General features: G+C 39.0%; 2 protein-coding genes across 2 annotated transcripts; both read right to left on the bottom strand.

The window, feature by feature from the left end:
* Window positions 1–15,049: 15,049 nt before the first annotated feature.
* On the bottom strand, window positions 15,050–15,691 carry LOC107784005 (uncharacterized). The gene has a single exon (XM_016605052.1). The coding sequence runs from the start codon at window positions 15,689–15,691 to the stop codon at window positions 15,050–15,052; it is 642 nt and encodes a 213-aa protein (XP_016460538.1).
* Window positions 15,692–15,759: 68 nt separating this feature from the next.
* LOC142170189 (uncharacterized) lies at window positions 15,760–16,344 on the bottom strand. The gene has a single exon (XM_075232028.1). The coding sequence runs from the start codon at window positions 16,342–16,344 to the stop codon at window positions 15,760–15,762; it is 585 nt and encodes a 194-aa protein (XP_075088129.1).
* Between the last annotated feature and the right edge of the window lie 791 nt (window positions 16,345–17,135).

The following is a 17,135-nucleotide window of genomic DNA, read 5'->3' as shown; positions in this document are numbered from 1 at the left end:
CAGGGTGCCAAGGTATTTTCAAAGGTTGACTTGAGATCTAGCTACCATCAGTTGAGGATTAGGGCATCTGATGTCCCTAAGACAACATTCCGCACTCGGTACGAGCATTATGAGTTCTTGGTTATGTCATTTGGGTTGACCAACGCCCCAGCAACCTTTATAGATTTGATGAACCGAGTGTTTAGGCCTTATTTGGACTCGTTCGTGATAGTCTTCATTGATGATATTTTGTTATATTCCCGCAGCCGGGAGGAGCACGAGCAGCATCTTAGAGTAGTTCTTTAGACCTTGAGAGATAGTCAGTTATATGCTAAGTTCTCTAAGTGCGAGTTCTAGTTGAGCTCAGTTACATTTCTGGGTCATATTGTATCAGCAGAGGGTATTCAGGTTGATCCGAAGAAGATAGAGGCAGTCAAGAACTGGCCTCGACCAACTTCAACTACAGAGATTCGGAGTTTCTTGGGGTTAGTAGGTTACTACCGTCGGTTCGTGGTGGGGTTTTCATCCGTTGCAGCCTCGATGACCAGGTTGACCCAGAAGGGTGCCCAGTTCAGATGGTCAGACGAGTGTGAGACGAGCTTCCAGAAGCTCAAGACAACTCTGACTACGACACCGGTATTGGTTTTGCCCACAAGTTCAGGGCCTTATACAGTCTATTGTGATGCATCTCGTATTGGACTTGGTGCAGTGTTGATGCAGGATGGCAAGGTCATTGCCTATGCTTCGAGGCAGTTGAAGGTTCATGAGAAGAACTATCCAGTGCACGATTTGGAGTTGGCAGCCATTGTTCACGCATTGAAGATTTGGAGGCACTATCTGTATAATGTGGTGTGTGAGGTGTTCATGGATCATAAGAGTCTTCAGTATATGTTCAAGCAAAAGGAGTTGAATTTGAGGCAGAGGAGGTGGTTGGAGTTGTTGAAAGATTATGACATCACTATCCTATATCACCCGGTAAAGGCCAATATGGTGGCCGATGCCTTGAGTGGGAAGTCAGCCAGTATGGGCAGTCTTGCTTATATTTTGGTCGGTGAGAGACCGCTTGCTTTGGACGTTCAGGTTTTGTCCAATCAATTTGCGAGGTTGGATATTTCTGAGCCTAGCCGAGTGTTAGCTTGCACGGTCGCTCGTTCTTCATTGTTGGAGCGTATCCATGATCGGCAGTTTGATGATCCCATTTGTGTGTTCTGAGAGACACAGTGCAGCATGGAGGTGCCAAGAAGGTGACCTTAGATGATGATGGTGTTTTGAGATTGCAGGGGCGAGTTTGTGTGCCCAATGTTGGATGGGATTCGAGAGTTGATCTTAGCGGAGGCCCATAGTTCCCGGTATTCTATTCACCCGAGCGCCGCGAAGATGTATCAGGATTCGATGCACCACTATTGGTGGCATAAAATGAAGAAAGATATAGTTGCACATGTGGCTCGATGTTTGAATTGTCAGCAGGTTAAGTATGAGCATCAGAGGTCTGGTGGTTTATTTCAGAGGATTGAGCTTCCCGAGTGGAAGTGGGAGCGGATCACTATGGACTTCATTATTGGGCTCCGCAGACTTGGAGGAAGTTAGACGCAGTTTGGGTCATTGTTGATAGGCTGACCAAGTCATCGCATTTCATTCCTATGGCAGTCTCCTATTCATCCGAGAGGTTAGCTAATATCTATATCCGGGAGATTGTTCGCCTTCATGGTGTGTCGGTATCTATCATCTCGGATCAAGGTACGCAGTTTACCTCGTGTTTCTGGAAAGCAGTCCAACGAGAGTTAGGCACCCAGGTTGAGTTGAGTATATCATTTCATCCTCAGACGGACGGGCAGTCCGAGCGGACTATTCAGATATTGGAGGATATGCTCCGAGCTTGTGTCATTGACTTTGGAGGTTCGTGGGATCAGTTCTTGCCTTTAGCAGAGTTTTCCTACAACAACAACTACCAGTCGAGTATCCAGATGGCTCCTTATGAGGCTTTGTATGGTAGGCGATGTCGATCTCCGGTTGGATGGTTTGAGCCGGGAGAGGCTCGGTTGTTGGGTACAGATTTGGTTCAGGAGGCTTTGGACAAGGTCAGGATCATTCAGGATAGACTTCGTATAGCTCAGTCCAGGCAAAAGAGCTATGCAGATCGAAAGGTTCGAGATGTGGCTTTCATGGTTGGTGAGCGGGTATTGCTCCGAGTGTCGCCTGTGAAGGGCGTGATGAGATTTGGGAAGAGGGACAGGCTTAGCCCTAGGTCCATTGGTCCATTTGAGATTCTTGATCGAGTGGGAGAGGTGGCTTATAGACTTGCATTGCCACCGAGCTTATCAGCCGTACATCCAGTGTTTCATGTGTCCATGCTTCGGAAATATCACGGCGATCCATCCCACGTGTTAGATTTCAGCACTGTCCAGTTGGACAAGGACTTATCTTATGAGGAAGAGCCGGTAGCTATTCTAGACCGGCAGGTTTGCCAGTTGAGGTCGAATAGTTTTCCTTCGGTTCGTGTTCAGTGGAGAGGTTAGCCTCCTGAGGCATCGACCTGGGAGTCCGAGTCCGATATGCGGGATCGTTACCCTCACCTTTTCCCCGACTCAGGTACTTCCTTCTTATGTCCGTTCGAGGACGAACGGTTGTTTTAGAGATGGAGAATGTGACGACCCAAAGGGTCATCACCGGTTTTCTCCCTTTTCCCGTGCTTCCGAGGCCCTGAAAATCTCACTTTTAGTTGCCTCAATTTGCGTGCGCAGTCCGCGCACGTAGCCGGAAAAGCTTATGTGTTAAATTATGTGAAATTTTATAAATTGTGGCTTTAAAATGGTTAAAGTTAACTTTGGTCAACATTTTAGGTAAACGGACCTGGACCCGTAATTTGATGGTCTCGGAGGGTCCGTAGAAAAATATGGGACTCGGGCGCATGCCCGGAATCGAAATCCGAGGTCCCGAGCCCGAGAAATGAATTTTTAAAAGAAATTGTTTTTCTGAAATTTATTTGGAAATTTGAAATAAAAATTAATTAGAAAGCATTGGTATCGGGCCCGTATTTTGGTTCCAGCGCCCAGTACAGGTCTTATATGTGGTTTAAGCGCGTTCTGTGAAATTTGGTTGAAATCGGACGTCGTTTGACGTGTTTCGGACTTAAAACTCTAAGTTTGAAAGTTTATGAAGTTTGATGAAAAAGTGATGATTTTGAGGTTTGATTCCTCGTTTATGATATTATTTTGGTGATTTAATCGCATGGTTAAGTTCGTAGGATGTTGTTGAGTTAGTGTGAGTGTTTGGTTAGGAGCCCCAAGGGCTCGGAAGTGTTTCGGAGTGGTTTTGGCCTTAGAAAAGTTGCAGAAGTTCAGTTCTTGTATTCTGGTATCTAGTTCTATGCGATCGCATAGGTAGCATTGCGATCGCATAGAGTAATCCTTCAGGTGCCCCACATTTGTTCTATGCGATCGCATAGATTCATCCGCGATCGCATAGCTTAGCCAGATCCTTCAATGCGAACACAACCTTTATTCCGCATTCGCATTTCATTAAATCCAAACCTGGAATGCACAACCTTTTCTTCTATGCGTTCATAGCAGCCCTTCCGCGATCGCAATGACCAGCTTCCCCTTACCCTATGCGATCGCATTACCTTCTTCGCGATCGCATAGGGAATTTTTGCCCAGTGATTTTAAATACCCAAAACAGAACAGTGACGAGATTTAGTCCATATTTCACACGAGTTCTTCTTCTCCACAGCTCTTGAGCGAATTTTTGAGCACTTCTTCACCAAAGCTTCTTGGGTAAGTAAATTCCCACTCATTTCCTTCATCTTCCTTCATTAATTAGTGAGTTTCTAAACCTAAATCATGAAATCAAGTAGAAATTAGGGGTTTTGGGTAGAGTTAGGGCTTTTCGATTTTCTTTGATTTAGACCTCGTTTTGGGGTCGAATTTGAAAACAGATTGTATGTCCGGGCTCGTGGGGGAATGGGTAACATGGAATTGGTTCGAACCTCATGTTTTGACCAAGTGGGGCCGGGGTCAATATATGGAATTTTGGGAAGAAAGCTTTGAAATCTATGTTTAGACATTAGGTTTGATTTGTTTAGCTTATATTGGTACTATAAAGTCGTTATTTCATAGATTTGATTGAGTTGGAGCCGAATTCGAGAGGGAAAGCGGTCGTTTGTGGATTAATTTAGCCGTGGAAGTTGAGGTAAGTGTTCGGTCTAGCTCTAGCTTGAGGGATTAGGAGTTGAGTCTTACTTACTACTTGCAAGTAAGTAGTAAGTAATTGCTAAATACTTATAGGCATGGTGACGAGTATCTATACGTTGGGGGTCGAGCATGACCGTGAGTCCTAAATTGCTAAATTGTTGTATTCTTAAGTAATGCTTATGAGAACTTGGTTGAAGATCTTTGAAGTTGAGCAAGTAAATGTTATGATTGAGCATTTGTATTAATTGTGTTAAATAGAAATTGAGTAAATTGGTTATAACTGGATCTCCCTTGCCGGGATAGTTGATTTGGCATCTTGTTCCCTTCCCGGGAAACTTATTATGTTATCTTGCTCCCTTGTCGGGATTATCCTGTGATATTGTGTTGGACTGAAATGGGAGCGGGTGGTACGCCTACCACAAGATATGATGAAATGGGAGCGGGTGGTACGCCTACCACGAGATGTGATGAAATGGGAGCGGGTGGTACACCTACCACAAGATATGAAGAAATGGGATCGGGTTGCATGCCTGCAACAAGAGAAAACTGAGACAAGTGAAAGTGGTTGTTTTTCCCTTATTCTACGGTAGAAGTGAGCAAATGTAGTTTTCCCTTATTATTTCTAATATTCTGTTTTATCTGCTATCCCCGTACGCATGCTCCCCCTCCCAGCTTTAGTTGTTTACTTTCCGTTGTTTTCCATTGTACTTGCATATACATACATATATATATATATATATATATATATATATATTGTTTTATTGCACTTGTTGTATATATATCTGTACAGGTTAATTGTGGTAGGTACTGTCTAGCCTCGTCACTACTTCGCCGGGGTTAGGCCAGGCACTTACCAACACATGGGGTCGGTTGTGCTGATGCTACACTCACTCTTTTGCACATATCACGGAGTTGGAGCAGCCTTTGGACAGCAGTAGTAGATCGGGAGCAGCCCTTCAGTCTAGAGACACCGAGGTAGCCTTGCTGACGTCCGCAGGCCCGGAGTCTCTCTCTCTTTATTCAGTTTGTTATCTTTTGTACCGAAACAAACAGTTTAAAATTTTCTTTTAGACGATTGTATTTAGTAATCTTAGAAGTTCGTGAGCATTGTGACACCAATCTTGGGTAGAGGATTTTGTTAAACTTTCCCGCAATTCTATTCAGTTTTTATATAAGTTGAGACCTGCGCATGAAATTTTAATTATGTTGCCTTTATTACATGTTGATAATTTCGGAAAAGAAATGCGCGTTAAATGGAAAGTAATTTAAGTTGGCTTGCCTAGCTCCTATTAGTAGGCGCCATCACGACTCCCGAGGGTGGGAAATCCGGGTCGTGACAGTTGGACTATCATGGTATATGTAGAATACCTGAAGTTTACTACCTCTATACCATGATTTGAAACAACATCTCAATTAACTTGATACGTCTATGAATTCCATCAGAAGTCAAATTTTAGAGTTGAAGGAAAGCCTTAAAGAAGCAGAGATGAAAAAGAGAGCCATTCAAGAAGAAGGATTGAATCTAAAAAATACATTGTCTGCCAAGTTAGCTGCATTGAAAGAAATGGAAGCAAAATTTCTTGATTTAAAGAAAGAGTTGGCTTATTCTCAACCAGTTCGGGGTCATGCCGGGGCGATCTACCACAGAAGCTATCCACCTTATTAGGAGGATGGTGGAACAGTATAGGGATAGGAAGAAGGATCTCCACATGGTGTTTATTGATTTGGAGAAAGCGTACGATAGGGTTCCTAGGGAGGCCTTATGGAGCTGCTTAGAGGATAAAGGGGTCCCGGTTGACTATATTAGGGTGATTAAAGACATGTATGCTGGAGCTAAGACTCGGGTTAGGACAGTAGGAGGCGACTCTGAACACTTTCCAGTTACTACGGGGTTGCACCAAGGGTCTGCGCTCAGCCCATTCCTAGTTGCCCTGGTGATGGATGCACTGACTCATCATATCCAAGGGGAGGTGCCATGGTGCATGCTATTTGCCGATGACATTATTCTAATTTACGAGACATGAGGCGGCGTCAACGAGAGGCTAGAGATTTGGAGACATGCTCTTGAGTCTAAAGGTTTCAAGTTGAGCAGGACGAAGACGGAATACCTTGAGTGCAAATTTGGAGTTGAGTCGATGGAAGCGGGAGTTGAAGTGAGGCTTGACTCTCAAGTCATTCCCAAGAGGGGTAGTTTCAAGTACCTCGGTTATCCAGGGGACCGGGGAAATTGACGAGGATGTCACATACCGTATAGGGGTGGGGTGGATGAAGTGGAGGTTAACGTCGGGAGTCTTGTGTGACAAGAAAGTGCCACCGTTACTAAAAGGTAAGTTTTATAGAGCAGTGGTTAGGCCTGCCATGTTATATGGAACTGAGTGTTGGCTGGTAAAGAACTCACACATCCAGAAGATGAAAGTAGCAGAGACGAGGATATTGAGGTGGATGTGCGGGCATACAAGGATGGATAAGATTAGGAATGAAGATATTCGAGAGAAGGTAGGCGTGGCCCCAATGGAGGACAAAATGCGGGAAGTAAGACTTAGATGGTTCGGGCACATTCAGAGGAGGAGCACTGATGCACCGGTGAGGAGGTGTGAGCGACTGGCTGTAGTGGGCACGCGGAGAGGTAGAGGGCGACCTAAGAAGTATTGGGGAGAGGTGATCAGACAGGACATGGCGCGACTTAGGATTACTGAGGACATGGCCCTTGACAGGGAATTATGGAGGTCGAGCATTAAGGTTGTAGGTTAGGGGAAAGTTGTGAATATTTCTACAGCACAATAGAATGAGACTAGCCAGTTAGGAGTTAGACTAAGAATGTCATTGGTCGTCTATTGAGGTAGGGCTTTACCTGCTAGTTTTACTATACCAGCCATATATTTCGTATTTTGTATTTCGTACTCTGTATTTAATATCTCTTATATTGCTGTTATTTTATTATGCATTTTTATGGTACTAATATATCGGCTCCTGTTGCTTTTTTGAGCCGAGGGTCTCCTGGAAACATCCTCTCTACCCTTCGGGGTAGGGGTAAGGTCTGCGTACATATTACCCTTCCCAGACCCCACCTGTGGGATTATACTGGGTCGTTGTTGTTGTTGTTGTTGTTGTAGCAAAGCAGAGGTTAGCTGGGCAAACTACAAACAAAAGTTAAGTGGCTTGGGATTGTGAGGCTGTCACGATATTTTCCATGTGAATTAGAGCAGATGGTAATGCATGTAAATATATTTAAGTAACGCAAATGTAAATATCTTTTGCTATCTTCTTAACTTGCTCCAACCATTAAATACATAGAGTTCCAATTACCATAGTTGTTGTTAAATAAACCATGAAAATCAAAAGAAAAACGCAGCGAAAATCTGCACACAAAAAAATAGTCAGAAAGGCCACCTAAACCCCTTAAAATGCAGATCTAAAGCCACCATAGTTGCTGGAAACCAGCCATGAATCATCTATAAACCTCCATTAAAATCACACTTAAACTCCATCGATCCAGCACGACAACCTACAAATTTGCTTCTTAGCAACTGCAACACTTAGTTGTTTAACATAATATGCAGCAACTTTCTAAAGATTTTGTCAAATCAACCATGAAAACAAACAAAAAAAATGCAGCGAAAATCTCCACGCAAAAAAAGTCCGAAAGGTCACCTGAACCCCTTAAAAATGCAGCTCTAAAGCCACCATAGTTGCTGCAGACTAGCCATGAATCACCTCTGAACCTCCATTAAAACCACCCTTAAACTCCATCGACCCACCACGACAATCATTAAAGAATAGCCATGTAAATAATCACTTGAAACTGCATAAAAGCAGTTCACACGACACCAAAAACTCATTTGTTAAATCCAAAAAAACCAACCAATAGATTTGCTTCTTAGAAACTGCAACACTTAGCTATGTAACAGAATATGCAGCAAATTTCTTATGAGCTAACGACTATCGAATGTGTATCGTACAAATATTGAAAGGCTGAATTGAAATCTTGAGTTCACCAACAAATATATTCAACATTCGAATAGTTCAAATAACTAACATGTTCAGGAAAAAATATAACTAAAGAGAAAACTAATAAATGATTGTCGACTATCAGTATTTCTATCCAAAACCTACTTAGATAAGGAAAAATAAAATTTAAAGGTAAAGTCTTTCCAGTACATCCAATTATGGATTCTTTTCTTTTTTATCACTTTTCGAACCTTGTTGCTAGAAAGTTGATAATTAAGGTCGTCATCTGCTATTACTCCTAATGCCTTATTAGAGGATCTAGTTCTCTTGTCATACGTCTTCAAAGGAGATACTTTTGCATTCCAATCATCACCATCTTCTACCATAGATGATCCACTTTCTGATATGCTTTTTTTGATGGGAGTTTGTGAAGTAGATGTAATTTGACTTTCGGCCATAAAATCCTACAAAAATAGAAAAAGTGTAGAAGCAGTTGGAAAGCGGTAATGGTCTTGACTGTATAATTTTTACTATTTCTTAAAAACTAAAAACTAGTAAACACTATTAATTTTTGGATGATTACCCCAAATAGCTTCTCTCCACCCGAACTTTGTCCCTCAAGAATCTCTGAATCATGTTACAATGAAAAATATCATAAAATAAACATTAATTTATGAAGGTAACATACTGATAGACAACTTAATTTAGTTTTCGTTAATGTATTTGGAATTTGCTAAGAAGATATTTTATACTAAATGTGTCTTGGAATGAAGAGTGGCAGTATTCATTTAGGAGGTCGCAATCATCAGTTATCTTCACAACAGTATAGACTTGATCTTGTTTCTCAATATTGGATGGCTTCACAATAACCTTAAACATGAATCTTTTATAAAGAATATCACCCAGTTCACTTAGATAAGAATGGTCGTCATCCACAATAGAAGCCTACACCAAATTTTATAGGTTAGAAAAGTTATAATTCACAACTAAATTAAGTTGATTAGTATACCTCAACTAATTCTTGCTTCAATTCTTTTGCGGACTTTCCTATAATCTGCATAGCTTCGCGATTCCAAAGCAATAATGAGATAAAAGCGGTTCCATCAATAACACAAACTTGAAGTCGATACCTGCAAGTTCAATTTTTTTTAATGTTGTGCATTTCCTTTTTATATATTTTAAAATCATATGATATGAAAATTACCTGTGACCAACAGAACATTGTTCTTCATTGCATATTCTTACAAAAAAATTTGTTCCCAATTTTTTCAACCTTTTTGGTGCACTTGTTGCATGCCAAGTATGACCATCCTCATTGTAGTTCTAAATTCACCACTTTTGCAGCAATCCAGTAGGTACATTCCTATTTAAAAACAAAAATATTGTTCTAAGTTAAACTGGAAAAACATAAAGTAAATATAACTTGAATACTAAATTTAACTCACTTCTGTACACTGAACTAAATTCGTAATAGTTTTAAATGATACAATTCCTTTGGCTAACTCATCTCTCACAGAATAACTTTGTTGAGAGCTTGTTTGAGTAATCTGCTCACAGTTAGCTTGACATGTTGCAACTAATCTGCATAAATCGCAACGTGGTAAAAGTGATAAATCTTAGTAACATTATGTAAGTAGACAGGGAAAAAGAAATTACACCCTTTACAAACCTAGATTTAAACTCAACATACTGCGGCAGAGTAAAATTAATCCAAAGTTTTGTAGAGTACTAACAACTACGCACTGAGTAGTTACCTGTAGATAAGATAAATCAAAAATTATAAATTATAATATTTTTTGATACTAAGTTTTAAATATAGGAATAAAGTTGGTAAACCTCGGAATTTTTGAGGTTTTATAAATTATAAAACAACAATCAAAGGTTCGTCTATAGCTCCATTCAAGTGAGGCTGAATTTGATCCACAAGTTCACTTCATAAGGTTGCCGTAATCTTGTTCTTCCTATAAGTTTCACAGTAATCGTTAATTAACAAAATAATATGAACAATTAATCTATAAAAGTATAGTTTGTATCAGTGAATAACTTACTAATCATCTTCGAGTGTTACATTGAGAAATACACTATTGTTATCTCCTTGTTTATGGGTCTTAACATCTTCATACGTCACAACCTGACCAATAACATCTACAAATATAAAAGTTAGTTAGACAATTTTGTAAAATGTGGTAATAATGGAAGAGAAGAATTACCGATAAGTTCTGCCTCATCGACATCATTCTGATTTGTTAGCTGATCAAAACGACGAAAGTTAAAGATGTACATAGGAAATGAAGGATCAATTATTTCCTCAACTGTTGTCCTTTGTGTAAATGTCAGCCTCAAATTGTGTGTCGTATTCTTTAAATTCAAGTTGTTTGGTCCGACAACAAAGTAGTTCATGCAATATAAGCCGAGTTCCTGTATCTTGGTCCGAAAAAACTTAATTACATACTTCCCAATCGAGGCATGGATATGATCACCCTAAAAAAATAGTTTCATTATTAGGATGTATCATATTGCTAATAAATTGCATATATGTAGAAATAGAAACATAAATCGCACATAATCGTTTCATATGTGAGTCAAGTTTCGTTATGTATGTCCTAACCATCTTAATAACAAACTTGCGGATATTATTTTAAACTATTGCTGTGTTATTTTAGAAATGTCAAATGTCCCAGAATAGAAGATGTTGCACAAAAAATTAGGCAGAGGGCGCTATATTATTTGTCTATGATCAATATCCTTAATAATATCATTTTCCCCTGCAAAGTATAAACTGCTAGTTGGTATATATTGTAATAGAAGAGAAAATCTTCGTCCAAGATTTGGTGAAGTTAGCCAGTGAAATAGAAGATGCTGAAGAGGAAACAACAGAAGAGGAAAAAGCTCAAAAGTAAAACCAATACAACAGTAATAGAGTACTGTTGTGAATATAATGTTAACACAAATAGAGTACTGAGTTACATATAATTTTTCACAATTACTACTTTGTGTTGTGAAAAAATTATACATAAAACCAGAAAAGAAGAAAAACTTTAGAACTATAAGAAGTTGAATATGTTACCTTTGCATCTTGTAAAATCAACTCAATCGAATATGTTTTTTCAGGAATGAAACGATCTGCCATTTCCCGCATTCGAATGACTCTAACTTTGAGATTCCATTGCATCGAGTTTCTTGAAATTTGGCTGATTTCATAAAGTGTTGTAGCCATATTTGCAAACTTCTGTATTTTGAGCAGAGGAAAAAAGGGAGTAGAGAATAGAAAAGAAAATAGAAGAGGGAGCAGACATTTGAGATATTATTAGATAGTTTCTAAGTTATGGAGTAAGAAACGTGGGAGTCCAAAAATTTGAATAGATGATCGTAGATGAAGAATCATGAGAGTCCAAAAAACATGGGACTGAGATAGCTACACAAACGTGGACTCTTAGGGAAATAACTGAAACATATCAATGCTTTGTATTGGTACAAATTAACGTGGGATCTTAAGGGAATTAACTGAAACATATTTTTGTTTAAAAGCTGCAAATTATTAAATTTTTTTTTGTAATTCTTTTGAATATCCAAGCTTATTGGAGTGTTGTCTTAAACATTAACACGTGTCGATCTGCCGGATTGACACTTGGAGCAGTATTATTGTTTTGCCTCTCCTTTTCTATATTAAGAGATACTTCATAGTATTACAGTTAGGAGTCCGAAAATTAAATGCCAACCTTTTGGACTCAAAATACGTTTTTACTGTGTTAAAAAAAAGATACTCTTCAATATATAATGTAGTATAATACCGCGATATAGTTTAACGGTGTTTCTGCCGTTAAAGTGTAGCGCGGTATAATATCACGTTATATATAGCGCGGTATTATAATGCGCTATACCTGTTTGTGGGCCCACCAATTAGTCTCCTGCATTTAACTGACATAACTGTAATTCAAATATATGTAGCGCGATATAATACCGCGCTATACATGTTTGTGGGCCCACCAATAACTCTTTTACAGTTAACTGACTTAACAATAATTTAAATGTGTATAGCACGGTATAATATCGCGCTATACATCAAAAAATTCAGCCCCCAGGCTTGGCATTGCCTTATTTAAAGGCGTTAGAATTTTATGAAAATCCATTCAAAAAATATTCTAACTTTCGTTCAAACTTTTCTTCTTGTTATCAAGCATTTTTTTATAATATCTGAAGAGCTAAAAATAAGGGTTTCATTATATTTGGGGGGAGGGGGGTGAGGTTGTAATGGAGAATAACTCTGTGAGGTATAGTTCATCTCCATAGTGTCATGTTAAATTGCCGTTTACAATGGAGTACGATAAATTGGTATCGTTGTTACGTAAAAAAATGAGTGTGAGAAACGTTCGGTGAACCTTAAAGTAACCAGTAGATTTCCGTATTCTGTGACTCCGCGGGGGTTTGCTTATTATTCCGAGTTTAACATCGAAGATGATGAAACTCTTAGAAATTTTTTGCGAATTCCGAATGAATACATGAAATTTATTGTGATAAAATTGTTGGAAATGTACGTCAAGGCTGAAGACGTTGGCAATAATGAGATTGCGCAAAGCAGGGATAACCCCCATTCTTCGGGTGGTTAATCTGGAGCAATTTTAGCCTAACAGTTTCCGGCTGAAAGAGTTTGGCTGGATCTTAACTTATCTCCGCGGGCGAACGAGGAGCGAGGAAATAATTTCTCTCCTACTTTACATAATCTACAAGACGACCGGTAAACTTCAATTTTCTTTTTTGTTGAATTGAATTTGTATTAACACTCATATTTTCCATATGGGGTACCGTCCGGATATGAATTTTACAAGTTATGACCGCACGCCCAGTTGGAATATGCGTAGTTCTGGCGTGTTGGATCACGGTGGTCCATCCGAGAGTCATTACCAACAGAAAATATCCATCATGGAGTATCAACATAATACGACTTGTAAGTGAAGTGATATAGCTATATGTAAAGTATTTTTCAATTTGAGTAGCTTATCATTTTGTTCTTTTTGTGCAGTGAAAATGATCAACTTAATGCTCCTGACCTCACTCAGTTGCCCATAGACGACGCATTTACTCATGATTTGGCAGATGCGTAGAGTCAGGAAGATAATAATGATTATGACAACAATGCCGATGAGTTTGGAGATGACACACCCTTCCTTGACGAGGGTGATGATGGGGAGGAAGTGAATGTAAAACCTAAGTTGATGAGGGAGTATGCTCTTCCACCTCCCGTTAGACCAAGAGTGTACGAGTCCCACATGCTGTTTCATGAGCGGAATATTCCCTACCTTGATAATTTTCCAAGTATGCCGGATGTGGAGGCCCTCACAAGGGATGTTGATGAATTTTGGTTAGCAATGTGGGATGAGTCTAGACCAACGGTGCTGGCAAAGGGCATGTATTTTCCTGATAAAGCTCGCTTAACCAGGGTTGTAAAAATATACAACGTAAGAGAGTGTCGTGAGATGACGGTAAGGGAGTCAACTCTGGAGGTATGCAAGGGTGTATGTCGTAGACAGTTTATGGGTTGTAGCTGGATGTTGTGTGCGATCAAAAGGAAACAGGGTTGTGGAAAGTGGGTAAATATATTGGCACTCACAGATGTGAAATAGGCACATTCAATCAGAATCACTTCAACTTGGATGTAGACTTTATTTCTCTCGTCTTGATTCCACACTTGGAAGTGTCCGTTAGGTACAAGATCAAAGAGTGTATTACATCCGTCCACTAGGAATATGGGTGTACTATAACCAAAAGAAAAGTATATTTCGGGCACAAACGTGCATTTGAAATTATTTATGGTGACTGAGATAAGTCATTTTCATCTCTACCCAGGTACATGGCCGCACTGAAACACTTTAATCATGTGACTGTTGTTGAATGGAGGCATAAGCGGAGTCTGGGAATACCAAAATATATTTTCAACTACATGTTCTGGTCATTTAAACCAGCAATTAATGGTTTTGTACATTGTCGTTCAGTAATTTCCATAGACGGTACACATGTCTATGGAAAGTATGATATTAAGCTTTTGATCGCAGTTGCAGTAGATGCCAACAGACAAATATTTCTACTAGTTTTTGTCATCTGTGCCAATGAAAGCCAAGAGACGTGGACGCTATTTTTGAACCACTTGAAGCAGCACGTTGTCAAACAACGTTCAGGTATCTGTCTAATATCTGATCGTCATGGTGGTATATTAAGTTCTGTAGAGCGTTTGCCTGAATGGCAGGAACCTTATGCATACCACTGTTACTGTGCGAGGCACCTGAAGGCAAATTTCCAGAAAAAATATCCAGACAAGGCCCTGCATGATTTAATGCGGATGGACGCATCTGAGCACCAGCAGTGCAAATTCACGAGGCACATGAAAGCGATCTGGCAGTTAGACGAAAAAGCCTATAATTGACTGATGCGACATGAGCTTCACAAATGGACATTGCATGCTGATGGTGGCAGACGATGGAGAGCCCTTACTACAAATGTGTCGCAGTCATTCAATGGCTTATTGAAGTCTGAACGTGGATTGCCTATCACTGCTATGGTCCGGATGACATTCAAACAGACTGCGGAGAGGTTTGTTGAAAGGCATAGAGTTGCATCAGAATTGATGGACAGGGGTGTTCAATTTATGCCAATGCCGATAAGAAGATTTGATAAATATAGGAGGCAATAACATTGGCATTCATATTTACAGTATGATCACGACTGGGGTGTTTTTGAAGTTCGCACCACTATCCGCGGACACCGGGGGAATAATTTACAAACCGTGAATGAAGCCAGCCAGTGGCGTACGCAGAATTTTTATAAGCGGTGTCACTATTTAACAGAGTGAACAATTGAATAAATTATTGTAATATAATATATCATATTATAAAAAGACAACTTAAATTATATTAACGAAACACAATTCAAGCACGTTACTACAATTCTCCTCGATGAGTTTTCATGTTTTGAAATGTATCCATAATAGCCTCATTAGAAATATTACTAAATACTTCTTTTTCTATATAAGGCACCAAACAACCATTTAAAATCTCATCATCCATTTGATTACGCAAGTCAGTCTTAATCAACTTCATTGCTGAGAAAGCTCTTTCAACCGTAGCCGTAGCAACTACCAAAAGTAAAGCAAATTTCACTAGCCGAAACACACGAGGATAAGTCCCATGCTTCTTTGTTTCTACTAGTTTCTTAGAAAGATCACCAAGTCCCTTAAGATCGAAAAACCTTTTGTCATGATCTTTGACATCAGCAATGTAATTCTCAAGTTGAAAATGAAGGTCAACTATAGAATATTTATCAAAATCATCAGGATATAGCTTCGCTAATCTCAATATCTTTTCAATGTCAAAACTTGAAAAAGAATTAACTGGGTTCAAGAAAGCAACTCCAAGAAGCAATTCAGTTGTCACCTCATCAAAGCGGTTATTTAGTTCTTGAAATTTCCAATCAATAGTTTCACAGAATACTACAACATGGTAGTGATGAAAAAAATTATACTCTGAAACTCTACGACGTGATCTTCCAAGGATAACATAAGGTTCATCAAAGTTAGATATCATATGTCGTATTTGATACAAAACTTAGATACCTCATCAATAAGTGAAGCCCAACATTTCTCTCTTAGAAGCTACAATCGATATTTTGCTACTCTAACAAGTATCATAGCATTTGCAATATCTTCCTTCTTCTTTTGAAAGGCAACATTAAGCTCATTTGTGATTGCTAAAATAGTGCGCATAAAATGCAACATGAAGACAATCTCAAATGTTAAACATGCTTTAAGGTATCCCTTTGCCTTACACTTTTCTTCAAAACGTGCATTAATAGCAATTGCATCAAGTATATCAATGATAGGGCCAAACATAAGAACAAAATTGTTAAAGGATTTGATGTGAGAATCCCATCGAGTATCACCAGCTCTAGCAAGACCTAATTCTTGATTTAAGCCCCTACCAGTTTCAAGCTCACCTTTACGTAATGCTTCTTCAATTTCTTCCGCTTGAGATTCGCGAAGTTCATCTCTACGCTTGAAAGAAGATTCCACCATATTTAAGATATCGAAAACAACCAACAAAAGTTCTTGCACTTCATCACATCTTTTAGACACTGCAACAAGAGTTAGTTGAAGCTGATGAGAAAAACAATGAATAGAATGGGCACCTTTACTTTCTTTTTGCATCAAGATTTTAAGCCCATTTATATCACCTTGCATATTGCTTACTCCATCATAACATTATCCCCGTATGGAAGATGGACTTAAAGAATGTTGAGCAAATAAACCAATAATTCCATTCTTTAGAGACAAAACAGTAGTTTCACGAACATGAACAATACCGATAAATCACTCCATCACACTTCCCCTTCTATCAACATACCTCAAAACAATAGCTATTTGCTCCTTACATGACACATCACGAGATTCATCAACTAATATGAAAAAGTGATTATTATTTAAATCCTCAATGATACATTTAACTGTTTCCATCTTACATGCAGTAATAATATCCTTTTGAATGTATGGAGAAGTCAATTGATTATTCTTTGGAGCTTTTTTAAATGCATCGACAACATGATCACACCTTTTAGTATACCATCTAAGAAGTTCAACATAGTTACCTTTATTGAGAGATGATTCATCTTCACGATGTCCCCAAAATAATAATCCTTGGTGTAAAAGATATCTTATCACATCAACTACAGCCTCTAAACGAATCCGATATTCTAGCTTTTGTTGATCAGATTGTTTAGCAAGTACACTTTGAATGGATTATTTTTGTCTCAACAAATCATCACTTCTCTTTCTCGACTTATTATGAATACTATTTGGTCCACTAATATGCATATCAAATCTATCCTTCTTGTTCCAACTTGTAAATCCTACACTTGAAAATACATCTCCTTCCCCTTGTTTGATGCATTCATCTTGAAACAAATAACAATAGAAGCAAAAGGCTGCATCTTTTGTTACGCTATACTACAACCAATCATATTCAGAAAACCATT

This window comes from Nicotiana tabacum, chromosome 16 (genome assembly GCF_000715075.1).
Source record: "Nicotiana tabacum cultivar K326 chromosome 16, ASM71507v2, whole genome shotgun sequence".
Taxonomy (NCBI): domain Eukaryota; kingdom Viridiplantae; phylum Streptophyta; class Magnoliopsida; order Solanales; family Solanaceae; genus Nicotiana; species Nicotiana tabacum.
The sequence above is the reverse complement of the archived record's forward strand: the minus strand, read 5'-3'. Positions and strand labels throughout refer to the sequence as shown.